Source organism: Mirounga leonina, unplaced genomic scaffold (assembly GCF_011800145.1).
Source record: "Mirounga leonina isolate KUSES-001 unplaced genomic scaffold, KU_Mleo_1.0 Mir_178, whole genome shotgun sequence".
Classification (NCBI taxonomy): domain Eukaryota; kingdom Metazoa; phylum Chordata; class Mammalia; order Carnivora; family Phocidae; genus Mirounga; species Mirounga leonina.
In genome coordinates this window covers 22,276,396-22,295,332 of record NW_023270464.1, presented here as the reverse complement: position 1 = coordinate 22,295,332, position 18,937 = coordinate 22,276,396, and the positions used below count along the sequence as shown (strand labels likewise).

The 18,937-nt window shown below is 57.3% G+C and overlaps 2 protein-coding genes across 4 annotated transcripts in view; one reads left to right on the top strand and one right to left on the bottom strand.

The window, feature by feature from the left end:
- The first annotated feature begins 322 nt into the window (after positions 1 to 322).
- On the top strand, positions 323 to 14,942 carry HAPLN3 (hyaluronan and proteoglycan link protein 3). 3 transcript variants are annotated; one of them, XM_035024109.1, is made up of 6 exons: positions 323 to 1,835; positions 8,625 to 8,772; positions 8,864 to 9,028; positions 11,088 to 11,456; positions 12,843 to 13,145; positions 14,042 to 14,942. In XM_035024109.1, exons 2-6 carry the CDS (start codon positions 8,751 to 8,753, stop codon positions 14,326 to 14,328), a joined length of 1,146 nt encoding a protein of 381 aa, XP_034880000.1. In that variant the 5' UTR covers positions 323 to 1,835; positions 8,625 to 8,750; the 3' UTR covers positions 14,329 to 14,942. The 3 variants fall into 3 exon arrangements, with proteins under 3 accessions (XP_034880000.1, XP_034879999.1, XP_034880001.1); XM_035024108.1 differs by having other exon boundaries at positions 323 to 3,655; XM_035024110.1 differs by lacking the exon at positions 8,625 to 8,772.
- Positions 14,943 to 16,816: 1,874 nt separating this feature from the next.
- The window catches only part of ACAN (aggrecan), a 35,946-nt gene continuing 33,825 nt past the window's right edge, over positions 16,817 to 18,937 (bottom strand). The window contains exons 15-17 of the mRNA XM_035024348.1: positions 18,655 to 18,799; positions 17,679 to 17,861; positions 16,817 to 17,239 (exon numbers count right to left, since the gene is read on the bottom strand). Of these exons, the coding sequence (XP_034880239.1) occupies positions 17,163 to 17,239; positions 17,679 to 17,861; positions 18,655 to 18,799 (405 nt within the window). The 3' untranslated portion in view covers positions 16,817 to 17,162. The remainder of the gene's footprint in view (positions 17,240 to 17,678; positions 17,862 to 18,654; positions 18,800 to 18,937) is intronic.

Here is an 18,937-nt window from a genome sequence, read left to right as displayed (position 1 = left end):
TCACTCCTATCTATCCACAACCCTTGTGATGGCACTGAATGTTTGCTGCGGGGTCCGTCTCATTCGGTTGTAGTCACAAGGCCCCCACCGGGCCCAGGAGCCCCGAGGCCACTCTGGAATGGCCTAAGCCATGCAGGCCCTTCTGCTTATCTCTAACCTTGGCTGAGTTGGCCATAGCCTTGTGGAAGTCCCACTCTGGAGAGCCTGGGGCCCTCGCTCCTGACCCCCTGGGCGGCCTCCCGCACTGCCACACGTGCTCACCATCTCCTCCCCAGATTTGCTTTTTCGTTCCTGACCGCGGTCTGGGGAGCCAGTACTGGGGAGCCAGTACGGAGATCCACCTGCCGGCCAGCCCTGGCCCTGGCTGGCGCATGAAACTTGAGTTGCTGGAGCAAAACTGACCTGCCTGGCTGTGATCCCTCCCCCTTCCCCTGTGGCTCGCAGCACTGGGACCCCTTGACCCACCTCTCCCAGGAGTCTGCTCTCCTTTCTGTTCCTGGTTTAAATAGGGTAGAGTCATTAGATCTTGGCTCCACGCAGCCTTAGGCAATTTACTTAAATTTCTCTGGGCCTCAAGTCCTTCATCTGTAAAATGGAAATAACAAGACTGGCTCCATGGCCTTGTGGAAGCTGACAGAGAAGATGCCTGGATGCAAAGCCTGGCCCGGCGGAGGCCTCAAATACCGGTCACCTCCTCATCGGAGAAGCTTGCAAGAGTTTCCTAATTGGTACTTGAGTCTTATTTCTCCTCCAATCCATCTCCAGGCAGAGGTCAGACAGGTCTCGCCTCCTCGTGGAGGAACCTTCCCTGGCTCCCTGATGCCTGGCATTTGCTTCGGCCACAGTGTACCTTCTAGTTCACTGCAGCTCTTTGTGCTCTGATGTGCTCCTGGCTCTTGTGTAATGCACACACGCACACACACGCGTGCACACGCATGCACTCAGGCATTTGAAACATGTTTAAGAATGGACTCTGGACTCAGTGACCCCGTGACCTGTAACCCTTCTCCCGACTAGGGTTGAAGGACCTCTAGGCTTTTCTGCTGAGGGAGACTGTCCAGCCCAGGACCCCTGTTGAGCAGGATGGAAACAAAACCCCCTGTCCAAACAGAAGTCCTGGGAGGTGGTGCCTGCTGGACGGCTGGACAGACAGATGTCAGGATTCTAAGGGAGGGCCCTGCCCCTGTTGGAGCACCAGTCAGAAGCCTGGTTGCCCCTGCTGGCCGCGGGGGCACCCCTAATTTTGCCCTCCCTTCCCCCAAGCCCCTCCTACTAGGGTCAGCGTCCTTGTGCCTGACATTGAGTTAACAGTCTGCCTGGGGATTTCATGATGGCTAAACTCATGGGCAGGAGGGAGGTCAGTGTCCCCTTGCCTTATATGGGGGGTAAGCATACAGAACGTTTACCCTTCCTGCTCCTGAAAGTGGGGGGCAGCCATAGCCCACCTGCAGAATGCTGGAGAGGGGCTCCCCCTGTTTAGTCCCACTTCTGGATAAACCAGAGTGCGCTAATGGGACCCCCTCAATCACGCACCTCTTCCATCTCCCACTTACCCCTCTCCAAGATGTGATAGTAACTCCTGGACATTCCCTTTACACCCCGCTAGCATCTCAGAGTTGGAGCCAAGTCGGCAGCAACTCCTCCCTTTGGGCCCAGCTCTAGGGAGAGAAAGGGGCGTGTGTTCCTTTAAGGGGCTGGCCCGGCGGGAACGCGGGGGTTTGTCCGCAGCCGCTTCCTCTCGGGCCATTCAAGATCCCCCAAATCCGCCCGCTTCCTCGCACCCGGACAGTCCTGGGCTGGGAGCGCTCCAGCTGTCCAAGAGCCGCCTGGGGACGGTACGTAGCTCGGGGGTGGCCGGGCTTCTGGAGCCCGCTGCGGTCCGCGCTCCCCCGCTCCTCCCCGCTTTGGGTCTCCCGCGGCGTCCCACGTCTCCCGGGCAGGATCGGGGAAGCGGGCAGGAGGAGTGCGCTGGGCACCGCGGGGGCCCGGGCGGAGCTGGGCTGTGATCGCTCCTGGGGAGCGCCCCGGGCGCGAGTTCGGGCGCGGGGGGGAGCAGCGCGGGGGCGCGGGCCGACTTGCGCGGGACCCCCCGGCGCGCCAGGAGGAGGCACATCCCCAGCGAAACCCGATGCCTCTGAGACCACCGCCCGGTCCAGCCCCTTTGCCACCGGGGCCCGCAGGGTCCCTGCCCCTCTCGTGCGGTCCGGGTCCTGCAGCCTCCCGCACGGTGCGCGGCGCGCCGGGCTCCGCCCCGCGGCATGTGTCGGGTGCTCCGGGGTCCGCGGGAGCCCGGGGGTGGCGTGGGGGTTGGGGACCGGGCAGACCTGCGCCTCTTGGCCTCTGCCGCCCCCTCGGCTGTCCCAGGGAAAGCGCAAAGGATGCCCGTCGGTTTCAGGCCTCGGTTCGCGGGGGTTTCTGCTTAGGGCAGCGAGACCAGAGGCGCAGAGGGAGGGCGGCGAGTAGCGCCCTGGGTAGGAGATGGGGTCGCTCAGGGAGGCATTTAGGGCCGGTGGGCGGCCAGGAAGGAAGCAGCGCGGGCTCTTGGACCCAGCTCTGTCACCAACTCGCTGGGTGGCCCCAGCGGCCTGTATGACCCGGCCTGGACCGTGGTGCCCAGCCCTGACCCCCGGGAGTGCCTCTGCTCTCTGCAGCAGGGGGGGGAATGAGAGGCGCCCTGGCCGCTCCCCCGCGGCCCTACGTGGGCCAGCGGGCTGGGAATGCTGGTAGGAAACACCTCCGGCTTTCACTTTCCGGGGGCCAGGTTTCAAAGGCGCGTGTAAGCCTTGTCTAAACGGGGCGGCCCCCCGAAGTCAAATTCCTCCCCGAGAGCTGGGGCTTGTGGAAACCTGGAGGGCAATGCTGCCCCCTGCCGGTGGATGGGGGAACGCTACTCTCCGCCGGACAAGTGAGGAGAGCCTGGGGGGCCCCATCTTCCTTCCGAGTTGGGGTTCCCCTTATTCTGCCATGGGGAGGGGTCCCGAGGCAAGTGGTGCTCGGAAAAGCAAAGGATGGGCTTCCAGGAGACTTGAGAATTTTCTCTAACCTCTGCCTGTTTACCAAAGATAAAGCCTTGGATGCTTCACTCACTTCCATGCCCTTGGCCTCAGTTTCCCCAACTGTAAAGAGAAGGCAATGGTGGCTGCTTTCTCTCTTAGGCAGTGAGAGGGGAGAAAGATCCACCGAAATAAGGGGAGACTGCACTTTTAACAATAGTAATACCGCTATATTTTGTGAGTGCCTGCCCTCCTGCCAGGCAGCGTTCTAAGTGCTCTGCAGACATGCTCTCCCTTAATTTTTACAGAAATGTATTCTGGTTAAAATTGTTGTGACCTCCATCTTACAGATGGGGAAAGCAAAGCTCAGTGACTTGCCCACTGATACCCTGTTAGTAATTGGGGCGAACCGGGACCGAATCCCGGTAGCCGGTCTGATTCTAGAACCCGAAATCTGCCGCTATGTTCTTCTGCCAATAAGTATTAGCAACTGTTTGTGGAGCACCTGCTATGTGTTGATGCTGGACATAATTCATCTTATATAATCCTCACCACAGTCCTAAAGTGAGGTTCTAGTATTTATCCTTTATTTTTTTCCAGATGAGGACATGGAGGCACAGAGAGGTTGAGTAACTTGCTCAAGGTCACTCAGCAGGGTGCAGGTGTGTCTTTGCCTCAGCAAAGCTCCAGCTGATTTGGGGAGCCTCCCACGGCCCCCAGGGTGGCCAGGGTCAGGGAGCCCAGGCTGCCTGTCCTTTGCTTCCCTGAGTGGTGGTGGTTGGCTTTCGCCTAACATTCAGGGTGGTCATTTGTCTTCAACCCCCGAACTTCCCTGTTAAGTCTGCTCTGGAGACCAGGAAGCTTCTGTTTCTGTGTCCTCTAGCACATGCGACCCTTTGACAACACGGATGTCCCATATCCTATTTGCTGTCTGTTTCCCTCCCTGGAATGTGAGCTCTGGCAACTTCGGGTTTGTATCCCGCATGCCGAGAACTGTGCCTGGCACATGGTGGATGCAGGATAAAATACCTGCTGAGTGAATGAGGCCACATTCCAGCTCCATGTATTTCCTGATGAAGACCTTCACCTTAGCCATGCAACTGAGCATTCTTTTTCTTCTTATTTTTAAGGGGGAGGGTGGCGCGCCTGCACATGTGCGTGAGTGGGGGGAGGGGCAGAGGGCGAGAACCTCAAGCAGACTCCCCTCTGAGCACGGAGCCAGACCGGAGCTCCATCCCATGACTCTGGGGTCACAACCTGAGCCGAAACTGAGGGTCAGATGCCCAACCGACTGAGCCGCCCAGGCGCCCTGCAACTTAGCATTTCTGAACCTCCGTTTCCTTCTCTGTACAAGGGGGATAAAAATTGACATTGTGAAACCCACGGACAATGACATCCATGCAAGTGCACTGATGAGTGGAAGGCAGTCCTTCTATGTGACAGATCCTTATGGGAGCTGTAGAGTCGAGTCCTGCCTCCGCTGTCTCGGCCACGTGACCTTCGGACAGTTGCTTCATGTCTTTGTGCCTCTGTTTACCTGTGGATTAATTGGGGAGAGTAAAATTCTTTCTGACTGGGTTGGGGAGTTTTTGGAAGGGTCGGGGGAGCCGCTGGACATGGCAGCCCTTTAAAACCGAGGGAGTGAGTGTGTGCTGGGGTCTCAGGGGCTGGGAAGAGGTGCCTAGGAGCTCGCTGGAGGACCCAGAAGGTGCTAGAGTCTTTCCTGCCTCAGTGCATGTTTCTGAACGATGAATGACCTCATCCACGGTTGGTGAGAACAGTGGGGGACTGAAGTCAGTGTCATGGAATGACATTGGTCCAGTGGTGATTTTTCTCAACATGCTGACATATTGGAGCGACTATAACAGGATTTCTCACAAGCAAAGAGCAAGCTTTAGCAAGCTAGGGATTCCTTAAGATAAATGCTGACAGTCCTGGAGAAAAGTACGCATACGAGTATCTCTCACTATCCAGGCTCTTTGCTGTTCAGTGTTCAAGACTCAGGAACCAAATAGATTTGGACAATGCAGCATCCCTTCCTAACAAATTGTTCCGCCTCTCAGGATCCAAACTTGTACCATCTCAAGGATGCAATGGATCTGGGGAGATGGGGGTGCCTAAACAGCAGCTTCACACAAAGTTTTCTGCTAAGCGTAGGAATCACATGGTGAAGTTGCAAAGTCATTTCCCCTGAGTTAAAAAAAAAAAATGAAGATGGCTCCACCCTGGGTCAGATTCTTAATTTTGGCAAATCTGGTTTCTCCTGGAATCCCAGGCCCCCGAAAACCTACATCTCAAAGGAGGAAGCCCTTGCCCTGGTGGTGAAGGCTGCAAAGGGCTGATTGACAGGGCGTTGGGTGCCAAGGTCAGTGGAGAGTTCACGGTGCTGGTGTTTTTTTTTAATTAGGACTCTTCCTGGTTTTGTTAACAGTCTGGTTACAAAGCTGCATATGTTTTGAGGAATCTGCCTCAGCCTTATTTTTCCCCTCATTTGTATCTAACGCAAAAATTTGCATCTTTTTCAGGCACTCAGGTATCACCTTGTGGCAGAAACACCTCCATTTGCTCATCCCAGGGAAGCCCTTTCTCACTGGAGGGCATCTGGGCCCGATGAGCTGCTGTGAGGAGGCAGGGCACACGGCAGACGGGGGCTTGCGAGCCCTATGCTGGCAGAGGCTGTGGGTGCCCAGGGACACGGTGGGGCCTGTGACATCCAGCTCAGTATCAACAGCCTCTCGGTCCTCATTCCACTTCCTTCCTGGTTCCAGACGTGGGACCCTCAAGAAGGGAAAGGAGACTCTCCTAGGAGGGCCTGCTGTGTGCCAGGCCCTGAGCTGTGTGCTCTGCACATGTCACCTCCCTGAGTTTGACATGGTCATTCCGGGCTTTGGAGCTGGAGTGGGTTCAGATCCCAACTCTGCCATGTCCTCGCTGGATGATCTTGGGCTGATGATTTAATCTCTGTGCCTTGGTCTTCCCAGCTGTAAATGAGGATACTGAGGTTCCACCTCTAGGGGTTGTGATCAGGAGTAAATGAGATAGTAAGGGCTTGTTAAACTCAGCTGTTCGTATTTTTATGCTAATGGGAGCAGTCCAAGTGAGGCTCCGCTGGGTTCACAAAGAGACTCAAGGTGGGGTGGCCTAAATACGCTAGGACTTTGTTTTTCTCATGACACGGGGCAGATAGGGGAGGTCCAGGGCTGGTGGACCTGGCTCTGTCATTCAACCCGTGATTTACATCTCTGAGACTATGGTGGCACCTCTGGTCGCCAGCAGGTAGAGGGAAATACCAGGAAATGATATCCCTAACTGTTTTAACCCAAGAGCTGCATGGGGAACGTCTTATTTCGCTGCCATTGTGCAGCATGGAGTCCCAGGACCCCTCCTCGCTGCAGAGGGAGGCTGGAATTACAGCTTTCTGCTGACCAGTCATGCACCTCTCTAGAACTATGTTACTGTAGGAGAGGAGTAGAACACATGGGTGAAACAGAGGTCGTGGTGAGCTTAATGAAGTTCATTTCACAACTGAGGAAACCTGCCTGGAATCACACAGCTTGTAAGGAGTGGAGATGGGGTTTGAACCCAGATCCTCCTACCTAAGAACTTCTGTATTAGGTTGCGGATTGTGCTGCCTGGTGGGGCTGCCCAGATCCAAGTCCCTGTGAGGCTTTACGGGTATCTCCTGGGGACTCCTCTTGGACAAGAAGTGAGACCTCAGAAGGACCCTCAGCACAGAGGGCGGCTCTGGGCCTCAGGGTCTCTGCAAAGGGGTCTAGGAGATCAGTGGCTTCTGTCAGCTTCCTCCACGTCGGCTCCTTCCTCCCCAGCAAGGGCTCCTAACTGTTATGGAAATAAGAAGGTTCCCTTCTCAATCACACCACCCTTCCTTACAGATTCCATGCTTTCCTCTCCCTTTTCTTTTTAAAGATTTTATTCATTGATAGAGACAGAGAGAGCATGAGCCGGGGTGGGGGGGGGGGTTGGGTAGAGGGAGAGGGACAAGCAGACCCCCCCCCCCACCTAGCCAGAGCCGGATGCAGGGCTCGATCCCAGGACCCCAAGATCACGACCTGAGCCAGTCAGACACTTAACAGATTGAGCCACCCAGGCGCCCCCCTTCTTTTCTTTTCCCCTCCCCTCCTTTCTCCCCACCCTCCTCCCTCTTTTTGCTGTTCTCTCCCATTCTGGTTTCCATACAGCAGACATTCACGGGGCCACAGCCTTACAATCATAGCAAATGGGCAATTTTCATGTTGTGCTTTGTCCATTTTCAATTACACCCTAAGCGTGTTTCCACGTTGCTGCATGATAATCATAGTCATATTTCCATCTAGGTGCCCACTGTGCCCTGGCCTTGCTGCCGCACCGTCCCCCTTCAGTGCAGCCCCTGGAGGGGTGTTTCTGACTGGCTCTTCTGATCCTGTGGCCCCACTGGCACCCCAGGGCCTTTGGGACAAAGGAGAGAGGGAAAAGCCTGGGCTGGAGCCCCAAGGGCATCTAGGCGCTGGGCCTGCTGACCCCTCTCACCGCCTCCCCCTGGATCAGCCAGGGTTTTGGCAGGAAGAATTCACCCTCGGTGGTTCCAGCAAAAAGACTCTACTAAGGAAGGAGTGGCTGGCTTCTAGAGTGGGGATGGGGGGCAACGCAGAGGGGAGCGGAAGACAGACAAGCAATGGCAGTCGCTCCTGGGGGGGTGGGCAGGAAAGGGAGGAAACAGTGTCACACAGCCCAGGAGAGCAGGTGCTGGGGAGAGGAGCCAGCAGCAAGGCTGTGGTCAAAAGACACACAGTGCTGCAGAATCACGGCTTTTCCTTCCTCCCGCCCATCTCCTGTGGGTGCCTCCTGTTGGCCGAATCCTGCTGGAAGCCAGAGGCCAGGGCGCCGGGAGAAGCCAACAGAGATCAGGGCAGAGAGAGGCACAAATGGAGAACTTCCAGCACATTCCCAGCCCCCCACGTGTTCTTTGGCTTCTGGGCCTTTGCGTTTGCCGGGCCCCTGCTGGGCACACCCCAGTGTCCTTTCCACCTGGCTAACTCCTGTGTCTTCACTCTCATTTCCTGCCCCTTTTCTCCACCCCACCTCTGTATTCCCCACACGGCATCGGGACTCTGCACCGAGTTCCTCCAGGGCTGCCGGTCTTTTAAATCATTAAGCACTCAGCAAATGGCAATGAGCAGAGGGCGGGGAAGATGCGGGGGAGGTGAATGAGGCATTAGCCTTGAGTGCAAAATACACCAGGGGAGGAGGGTGTGTGTGTACCAAAAGAACTCAGTCATCAAGATGTATTTAAATGCAATATTAAAAAAAAAACAAACAAAACTACAGCCCAAGGGCTAGCTGCCTATTTTGACCTTGACTCAGGGTAAGAAATCTGTGACCTCCCATTCACCCCGCCCCCCACCACAGACCTCTCAGGACTGAAACAAAAGCTTGACAATGCAGGATTCCTCTCACTAACCATGAATACACCCTGAGATTTTCTAGTTTAGTCTAGGCCCTTCGGTGTCATTAAAAAGATGATGCTCACAATCTTTCAGATTCAAACGTGCCGTCTGAAAACTGTCGATAATGTCCTATCGCCCTGTGTAATTTTCTCCTCGGACTTCATGCCTCCTCCTAACTCCTCCCTAGGCTTTGTTGGCTTGCTTCTGGCCCAGCTTGCCTGTGGGGTGCAGTCCCCCGAGGGCAGGGACCTGGACTCGCTCCCCTCTGCCCTCGGTCTTCTCGGCTCTGAGAACAGGAACTGCCGGGCAGAAGATGCTCCGTAATTACCTGCTGAGCGAGTGAGCGAGCGGGTGCTGGAACCCAGGGGTCCCCGGCCCCCCATGCAGCAGGTTTCTCTCATTGGCTTGTTTTTCTTCTCTTCCCAGCCTGCCCCGGACACCCCGGCGCTGCAGCCGTGCCTAGCGCCATGGGCCCGCTGCTCCTGGTCCTGCTGTACCCGCTGCCCTGTGTCTTGGGCCTGCCTTTCTACAATGGCTTCTACTACTCCAATAGTCCCAACGGCTGGAACCCGGGCAACGGCCATGGCGAAGGTGGGCGGCCTCCTGGCTCTGGCTCTATGCTCCGCTGGGGGACCAGGACCTCTCCTGGCTCCTGCTGTGATATGCAGCCTCCAGGCCGCGACAGGGGACAGGGCGTGGAGCCAGAAGCCCCTTCCCTCTCGGGGCCCTTGCAGCGGACCAGGCTCATTTCTGAGGAGTGCAAGGAGTGCAAGGGATGGCTCGGTTACTCTGTGTTTGCTAGTCCCTCGGGCTTGGAGTGCGTTGGAGCCGAATCGCCTGTGTGCTTAAGGACGCTCCCAAAGTCCTGCCAGTTTTCTAAGATCTTAAGTGTGACCTCCCCCAGTGTCCCCAGTGGAAAGGGGGTTTGAGATTAGATAGATGTGAGTTTGAATCTTAATTTTGCCATTTAGTAGCTACATGGCTTTGGGCAGGTGACTTTTTTTGGCCGAGGGGGAAGGGCAGAGGGAGAGAGAGAATCTTAAGCAGGCTCCTTGCTCAGCATAGAGCCCGACACGGGGCTTGATCTCATGATGCTGAGATCACGACCTGAGCCGAAATCAGGAGTCGGATGCTTAACCGACAGCCATCCAGGCGCCTCTGGGCGGGTGACTCTTTAGTCTGTGTGTCAGGTACGCTTCTCGGTGCCTTCCGTACGTTGTCTCATAGAATCCTCACAAAAACCCCGGCCACCTAGGCGCCCCTAGACAATCATGACTTTAATGAGATTCAAGGAGACTTAAAAACTTGAACTTTCTACCCATGATTTCACCACTTTCCCTTCAGTCCCTGCATATGTGCGAGCAAAATCACAAATAATCTGCCCCACCTGGGGAACCATTGCTAACCTGTTAGGTGAGTCCCCCAGCCTTTGATAGAGGATTGGGAAAATTGTCTTTCACCTCCTGCTCTACGTGTGGTTTGGGAATCTCCCTGTCACTTCATAGGATACAATTTTTTTCCAAGATCAATGAGTAGATATCTAGCTGCCAGGTTAGTTTACTCGGCTGTGTAGTGTTTTGTCACATGGAGGCATTATGATTTAGCCCAACATTCTCAGCGTCTTCGGTGAAATCTTCAAACACAGCTTCACTAAAGCGTCGGGGGAAAACAAAGGACGTAGTAGCCACTACTTGATAGGCTTGCCTCACGTCTGTTGTGCTTTTTCCAGATGTCCCACCTTCCCTGATTTGAGCCTCAAAACAGCCCACTGTAGCTACCGGTGTGACTCCATTCTACAAATAAGGAAAGTGGTTTGGAGAGTCAGCTGATTTCTCTAGACTAGACTAGACTTGCGGAAGGTTGGAGCCAAAATTCCAGCTTATCTGACCCCAGGCCTGTGGTCCCAAAACTCTGGTCCTAGAGCAGCCTTCTCCAACTTCAGTGCCCGGCAAGGTCACCTGGAGAGCTGTTAAAACACTGAACTCAGGGCCTTACCCCTGAGTTTGGGGTGGTTTGGGGTGGGGCCTGGGAGTTTGCATTTCCACCAAGTTCCCAGTGATGCTGTTGCTGCTGGTTCAGGGACCGCCCCCCTCCCCCCACCGCTTTGAGAACTCCTGCACCAGAACCCCTGGCTTTTTCAGCATGAGAGCCTCTGCAGGGGGCCTCCTATGTCCTGCTCACCCTCCTCCCCCACCCTGTGTACCTCCAGGGGTCTAAGTTGACTGTGTCTGCAGTCGGTAGGACAGGTCGCTGGGGCTGGTTGGCCTCGGATGGCCCCAGCTGCGAGGGCTTGTCGCTCCTCCCCGTGGGCTCTCCTTCCCTAGCAGGTGCGCCCAGGCTCGTTGTCGCAGGGGCTGGCAAGGTCCTGGGAAAGAGTGGACCCAGACTCCCAGCAGGCACAGAAGAGTCGTCACTTCTGTCATGTTCATTTGGTCAGAGAAGTGGCAGGGCCAGCATGGATTCAAGGCGGAGGGGAACAGTGTCCCCTCCCGATAGGAGACGCAAAGTCACGGTGCAGAGCGTGTGGGTACGGGGAGGGGGGCCGCATTATGGCCATTCTTGTAAGGTGTAACTCCCGAGGCTGGGGGTGGCCCTTGCAGGGGCATGGATGTGCTGGAGCAGGTCCCCATTGGCACCCCCTCTCTCCCAGGCGTCTTCAATGGGGTGAAGCTGGTGGTAGAGACAACCGAGGAGACCCTGTTTTCCCACCGGGGGGCCAACGTGACCCTGCCCTGCTGCTACCACTACGAGCCGGCCCTGCTGTCCCCGAGGCCCGTGCGCGTCAAATGGTGGAAGCTATCGGAGAATGGGGCCCTGGAGCAGGATGTGCTGGTGGCCATTGGGCTGAGGCACCGCTCCTTCGGAGACTACCGCGGCCGGGTGCGCCTGCGGCAGGACGGGGAGCGCGAAGTGTCGCTGCAGATCCGGGACCTGCGGCTGGAGGACTCCGGGCGTTACCGCTGTGAGGTCATTGACGGGCTGGAGGACGAGAGCGGCCTGGTGGAGCTGGAGCTGCGGGGTGAGGCCCCAGTGGGCGGTGGGGGGGTCAGGGGACACGAGGGCCCGGGCCACGGGGAGAGGGCCCCGAGAAACCATCTAGAACTCTGTGCTTTAGGCAGCCATGCAGACCTTGAAACACCCCACGGGGAAGCTACGGCTGTCATCACTCCCATTTGATAGGTGACGAAACAGAGGCACAGCGAGGTCAAGTGACTTCCCTAAGGTCACACTGCCCGTAAATGGCAGAGTAGGAGTTTGACCCCCAGGCAGTCTGGCTCCAGAACCCACCACTGCCTCTGGCTCACACCTGACTCAGAGGAAAACAGGAGCTGAGACTCGGGCAGGTCGTAGACAGCACAGACCAAGGAGGCCGCCCGGTGTGAGTGGCGGGAGGGGTGGGCACGGGGCACGCGGCTGAGCCCTCGTCCAGTCCCAAAGGAGTGCCCTGCTCAGGCCCAGAAGCAGACCCCACACAGTCAGGTTTTCTGACTTGACAAGAGAAGCATACACTTTTATGTGACATCTCTGGACTTTTCTGTAAAAATCTTCTAATGAAAAAAAAAAAAAGCAACAGTTACAACTCAGTGTTGTCCAAACCAGCCAGAGTGCTCACACCACATTTTCTGTGGGCTCCCGTGGGCCATCTCCGGGGTCTGTTACCTTCTCTGTCTCTAGGACGGGCTGTGTGTCCTCATACCTGTCCGACCTGCGAGGGAGGCAGCTGGGACGCACAGAGAACCATGGTCTGGCTCCACGTTCACCCCGCCCCTGCTGTGGTTCCCTGGGTGGCCGCCTCGTCCCCTCGGAGCTCCTGTCCCCTCCAGTGTGAGATGAGGGCCTCCTCCACCTCCTTGTGAGGAGAGGAGGATGAAAGGCAAGTCAGGGACCTCTACCATCAGCATCCACCTGTCTGGCCCAGTCGGCAGCTGGAGGGGTCACACTCCTCCCTGATGTCAGATATGACGGGGATGGGAGGGTGCCCACGTAGTCAGGTGAGAAGACTGTGTCCTCACGTGGTGGAAGGGGTGAGCGACCTCTGTGGGGTCTCTTAGAGAGGGACACTGATCTCTTTCCCAAGAGTGCCGCCCTCGTGACCTAAGTACCTCCCAAAGGCCCCACCTCCTGAGACCATCACATGAGGCCTTGGGATTTCAACACGCACTAGGGGGACACGTTGAGACCATGGCACTGGGGTTCTTATAACAGCCCTGCGAATTCACAGACGTAGACTCCGTTTTGGACCCGGACGGGAGATGATGGGTTTGCTTCTCTGAGGGAGTGTGTGTGTGTGTGTGTGTGTGTGTTGGGGGAGCATCCTTCCCATTGGGCAGGGGGCAGGGACTGGGGTCTCCAGCCCGCTGGGCCCCTGCCCACCCCGTCAGGCCCCTCTTTCCTCCCTCCCCAGGTGTGGTCTTTCCCTACCAGCACCCCTGGGGGCGCTACCAGCTCAACTTCCTCGAGGCCCAGCGGGCGTGTGCAGAGCAGGACGCGGTGGTGGCCTCCTTCGAGCAGTTGTTCCGGGCCTGGGAGGAGGGCCTGGACTGGTGCAACGCAGGCTGGCTGCAGGACGCCTCGGTGCAGTACCCCATCGCGCGCGCCCGGCAGCCCTGCGGGGGCCTGGGCCTGGCTCCCGGCGTGCGCAGCTACGGTCCCCGCAGCCACCGCCTGCACCGCTATGACGCCTTCTGCTTCGCTCCGGCCCTCAGGGGTGAGCGCACCGGCCAGGCGCGGGCCTGGGGTGGGAGGGCGGCATCTGGGGAGCTTCGGGACCCCTCTGCTCGCCCCGCCGGCACCTTCGGCTGGAGGTCTGGAGCACCTGCAGGGGTGGAAGCCACGTCGGGCTGAGTTTTGGGTGCTTTACTGCTGCTTCACCCCAATCCCTGGTTTACTGGGTCATCAGACATTTTTTGAGAGCCTACTGCGTGCTGGGGCCGACACTAGGTCCTGGGCATCATAGACAAAGCAAGCCCCGTCTGTGCTCACGAAGGGGATCATTTCACGGGAAGAGAAACAAATAAAAACAGAAATTCGTTCCTTGTCACATCCCAAGCATTCAGAAAAGTGTCCTGGCACATAGTAGGTACTCAGTAAATGACTTTTTTTTTTTTACACTTGATCTTAGCCAAAAGGCCGAGAAGTGATGATGACTTTTTTTTTAAAGATTTTTTTTTAAAAATACACTCTACACCCAACGTGGGGCTTGAACTCACAACCCCAAGATCAAGAGTCGCACGCTCCAGCGACTGAGCCAGCCAGGTGCCCCGGGACTCAGTAAATGATTGGGTGGGCGAGAGACTGATTGGTGCAGACTAGGTGGGGTGCCCACCCAGGGTGCAGTTCGGGAACGCTGAGGTGGAGTACAGACATGCCTGGAGGGACCCCAGCCCTCTGGCAGGTGGGATGGAACCCTCAGAGAGGGGGTCAGAACTGGGAAGGTACGTTCCCAAAGGACACATGGCAAGTGCCCACAGCCTGGTGGCTCCCTGGGCTCGTCCTTGCCCGCTCTGTTTGGGGAGGTCCGATGGGCGGGCGTTTCTGCGGGCCCCACCGTCCTCTCTGGCTGCCCCCTCCGCCGGCCAGCCCTCACGCCCCACTTTCCCACAGGGCAGGTATACTACCTGGAGCACCCCAAGAAGCTGACCCTGGCAGAGGCAAAGGAGGCCTGCCGGGAAGACGGCGCCCACATTGCCAAGGTGGGCCAGCTCTTTGCTGCCTGGAAGTTCCGTGGCTTGGACCGCTGTGATGCCGGCTGGCTGGCGGATGGCAGTGCCCGTTACCCTGTGGTTCGCCCGCGTCCCAACTGCGGGCCCCTGGAGCCCGGTGTCCGAAGCTTCGGCTTCCCAGACCCGCGGAGCCGGGAGTATGGCGTATATTGCTACCGGCCCCGCTAGGGGTCCCGCGCCTCCCCTCTCGCGCTGTATTTATTGAGTGGTTCATTTTCCCTTGCAGGTTGGGGCAATTTTTGTGTTGTTTTTATACTTCCCAAGTTAAGTTTTTTTAAATTACTTTTTTTTTGGTAAATCCAGCTTTCCAAATCCTCCCTTTGTTCGGGTGGACGCCCCAAGGCTCCCCCGTTCCAGGAATCCCTCTGCCCCTCTCCTCTAGGCCAGTAGAGGTTCGTGGGCTCACAAGGGCTCTCTACTGTCACTGAACGCAGCCCCTCTCCCTGTCTCCCAGTGACACGTGGTGGCTGTCCCTGCCCCTCCTCCTCAGCCTGGGATGGGGGGCAGGGTGTCCAGGGGGCCCTGGAGCTGGGCATTGCGGTCTCCTGCCTCCTCCTCTGAGAAGCTGCTGGCCCAGATCAGGGCAGCTGAGGGCTAGGGCTGGAAGCGGGTCCCTAGGCTTCTGCGTGAAGTCCCAGGAAAGGGAGAAATTTCTTTCCCCATTTTTTCCTTCTCTCTCCAAAGAGTCTGTATTTTGTTCTCCTTTTTCCCTGCTCAGGGAGTGGCCCTCAGGTGTGTGTACTTTCTTTGGACAATAAATGGTGCTGTGACATGCCCCCCCATCCCTGTGTCTGGCTCTCTGCCTCGTTCAGTCCCGGGGCCCAGCTCCCTTTCCAGGGAGAGCGGGGGGCAGTTCTATTTCAGGGAGTTCTGGGGGCTGCACCTTCAGGCCCCCGAGGTTCTGGCTTGCCTGCCGCATGGCCCACCCTGCCTCGGGGCTGGCCTAGCAGCTGGGGGCTCCGGCCTGCTCTCCCACCATCTCTGCTCCCGGGCTGTGTGTCAGCGTGGGCCCAGAAGAGGAGGAGGCTCCTCTCAGGACACAGAGGGGGCCGTGCCCTCCCCCACCGTCCCCCGAAGATCTTGGGAGACCAGCCCCCTCCCCAGCTTCAGGAAAGCAGGCCTGCCTCTGCTCAGGCACACCTCTGCCACTCACACTCAGTTATGGAGTCCTTTCTTCACGCGGGCCCATGCTTCTCAAAGTGTGGCCAGGTAGCATCCCTGGGAAATTATTAGAACTGCCCATTTCTGGGCCCCACCCCAGATCGGCCACGGGAGAAACCAAACCCTCTTGATTCTGATGCAGGCTCCAGTTTGAAAACCACAGACATCGTTGTACTCCCAACTGATCCGTTAATTAATTACATAATTCTTGAGCTATGTGACATCACTGTACCCTCTCTACTTTCGTCCACTTGTTTCCAGACTCATAGGTAATCTGGACACGTGTCTATATTCACCAACAAATACTGGGCCACACATATACACACCCAAAAACATACCAGCAAACTCACAGCAGCACGCAGTAACCAGCACCCAGACACACAGACGCGAGGGCCCACTGAGCAACTGTGATGAGCAGGCTCGGGAGGGGACAGTGCCTGCCATGCACGCCTGGCCCCACTCAAGGTCTCTTAGGGGGAATCCTTAAGAAATCCAAATTGTTTTTGTCGATACCCTCTAGGCTCCTTGAGGGCAGGATGCCCAGACCTTTTGGCTAGTGGCCAGCGAACTAGCTAACCACAATTATGTGTAAGCAAGGCTTACATGTGTTGCAGGCTGTCTGCAACTGTTTTTGTTGCCTCTTAGAAATCCTGATTTTGCCTCTGCTCTTGACTCTACCAGGCATCTCCTATGGGAGCAGCATGCTATCAAAGAACCAAACGATGCAAAGTAACCAGATGCCTCATTTGAGTTGTCCTTTGAGAGTAAATGCACACGCCACACCCATTGCCACCCCCCCACTCCATCAAAAGCACAGGTACCCTGATAAAAATAAGTACAACAGGTGTGACTGTTCCAGGCTTTGTGAAGAGACAAGATTCACCCACTTTGGGGTCATTTGATGGAAACATGTCCCAACTGCCCTCCATTCCTAAGAGCCCCTTTGGTAGACCTCAGACGCTGGTTGCCTTCTCTTTTTTATTAAAAAAAGGGAAAAGAAAAGAAAGAGATCTCTTCCAATGTCTTTATTATTATAATTATCATAATCTTCAGTTTTCAAAAATATAAATAGGTGCACGGAACTCTGGTGCCTGCACCGTCCCGGGGGTGTGGGGGGAGGGGAGGGGGTGGGGCGGCACTCCCGCTGGGAAGGAAGTGCCCCTCCCACCCAGCCCTGCTGAGATGGACAGCTGCTCAGGTGGCAGCCCCGGTGAGAGGACACTGGAAGAGGGACCCTGGGAGGGAACCCGACCCCTCCCACGCAGCGGAAGATCCCTCGGCAGTTCTCTCCTGCCCCCTCACCCTTAGTGGAGCCCGCCCCCTCTCCCCCAGGCTTCTCCCCCAACGCAGATGGTGCGGCCCTCCGGGCCCCTCATCCAATACATTCAGCTGCGGTCTGGTCCCAGCTCTTCGGGCCCCTTCCTCCCTCCTCCCTAGCTCTCCCTGGAGGGGAAAGAACCAACCATTGCACTGCTCTTGGATAAAGTCAGGAAACAAAAAATAATCTTCTTTATTTAACTTAACCCCTCCCCTTCTCCCCCTGTCCCTGCACTGGTCCCTGGAAAGGCACAACGGGAGATTGAAGAAATGTCTCTAGACTCAGTCCACGGGTTACAATACGTTTGCTTTGCTTTGGCATTGGGGGGGAAAATCAGATGCAGTGTTGGCGATTTGGGGGGGCGGGGGGCGGGTGCATACACAATGTGGGATTTGGTTTTTTCCTTCTTTAATGGAATTCCTTATATGACAGAAAGCGACAAGAAGAGGACACCATCCGTGTGGGATGTCAGCCTGGCGAGGCTCCTGGGCTCAGCATCCTGGGCGTGTCCTGGAAGCTGCTCTCAGTGGGCTGTGCTGGGTCGGCTCCTCCGTGGGGCCCGTGGGCTCCGCTTCTGTAGTCTGCGCTTGTACGTGGAGGCTGGGGTGAAAGGGAGACCGGAAATCTTGACCGCTTGCTCCAAAGGAAGCTGGGGTAGCCTAGCCTCTCCCTACTTGCCCCTCCTCGGCTGGCTCCCCTTCCCTGCAGAAACCATGGGCTCAAGAAGGGCAACCTGAGGCTTTACCCGCTTTCTGGTTTTGATTTTTCTTGGCCCCAACTTGGGCCGAGGGGCTTTGAGCTGGTCTTGAAGAAGCTGGCCACCTGCTTTTTCCTTCATCCTCTCAGTGAAGGTGAGAGCGAGCCCTCCCTGGAGGCAGGGGGAGTGAGTGGGATGGAGCCCCTGGATAGCGCAGACAGCTGGTGCTCAGGACCCCCAGGAGAGGGCCAGCCACTGCCGGGCTCCGGGAGCAGGAAGGAGGACCTGGTGGCAGGATCTAACGCTGTGCCCAGCCAGGGGTGGGGGAGGGGCGGTGCTCACGGTCTGTGCAGGTGATCCGAGGCTCCTCCCAGTGCCCGCTGGGCTGGCACCGGATGGTGGGCACGTGGCGCTGGACGAAGCCCTCTGTGCATTGGTACCGCACCAGAGAATTGATCTCGTACCGGTCCTTCTTCTGCCCGAAGGTCCTGGCGTGTTCCACCACGGGGGGGTCTCCGCAGGCCACTGAGGGGCAAACACCCTTGAGAAAGGGCTCTCAGAGGGTCTCCCGTGATGACCCATGCCCGTGATGAGCCGGTGTGGCCCCCTCTGGCCGTGATGAGACAGCCCAGAGCCCAAGCAAGGGGCACCGTGCTTGGATAGCCGGCTGTGAGGCCTGGCTGCTGGTAGAGGGGCATTTTCAGGCTGTGCTAAGCATCTGAGAACCATAGGTTCTAACATCTGGGTTCCTCCGTGATTTAGAGCAGCATGGCGGGGGAAAAAAAGGAGGGTCTTGAGGGACTGGGGAAAGACAACACGGAGGGAGAAGGGTGGAAAAAGGGGCGAGTGCCGGGCAGATGGTCTGTGACTATGAAAACAGTGGGACAGAGAGGAGGTCTGGGCAGGGCACAGGAATAGGAGGGTCATGTTCGACCAGCACCTCCGTGACAACAGACTCCAAGGGGAGGATCGGGACCTGACAACTGACATGCATGGGGACCCCAAAGAGTGCGGGGCTCCCCAACCAGGACAGTCCTTGTGAGTGACCTTCTGTGCGGGGGCCCCGGGGCATGTGTGCGTAGGGGCCGGTCTGTCCTCTAGCCTGGGACCCTCACCCTCCGTGGGAGTGGGCCTGCTCTTGCCACTGGCCATGGGACACTGGCATGGGGAGAGCCCCCCCCACCAATGCCAGTCTGCCTGCTGGGCGGGTGAGGGGACATCAGCAGCCCGGAGACCAGGAGCCTCGCCCCAGGCCCCCCAGCAGGAGCCTCAGGTCCTGACTCCACCCAGGCTGGGCCCTTCCGGGGGTTCTGCTCACCTGTGCCCTTTTTACACGTGAAGGGCAGGTGGTAATTGCAGGGCACGTCGTTCCACTCTCCCTTCTCGTGCCAGATCATCACCACGCAGTCCTCCCCGCTGACGAAGAAGTTGTCGGGCTGGTTGGGGCGCCAGTTCTCAAATTGCTGGGGGGAGGTTTGGGGGGGGCAGGGGTGAGGCTGAGGCAGGAGCTTGGCCTGACCCCTCTCCTTCTTCTCCGTCCCTGATGAGGAGCCCAAGCCACTCCTCCATCGGGCCAGCAGGGGCGAGTCTCACAGGCTGCC

Excerpts from the sequence above, each read along its gene's own strand:
- HAPLN3 (XM_035024109.1), top strand. The coding sequence starts at position 8,751 with ATGCTCCGTAATTACCTGCTGA. Across the intron at positions 8,773-8,863 it reads GCTCCGTAATTACCTGCTGA|CCTGCCCCGGACACCCCGGC; the intron begins GCGAGTGAGCGA and ends TTCTCTTCCCAG. Across the intron at positions 11,457-12,842 it reads GGTGGAGCTGGAGCTGCGGG|GTGTGGTCTTTCCCTACCAG; the intron begins GTGAGGCCCCAG and ends CTCCCTCCCCAG.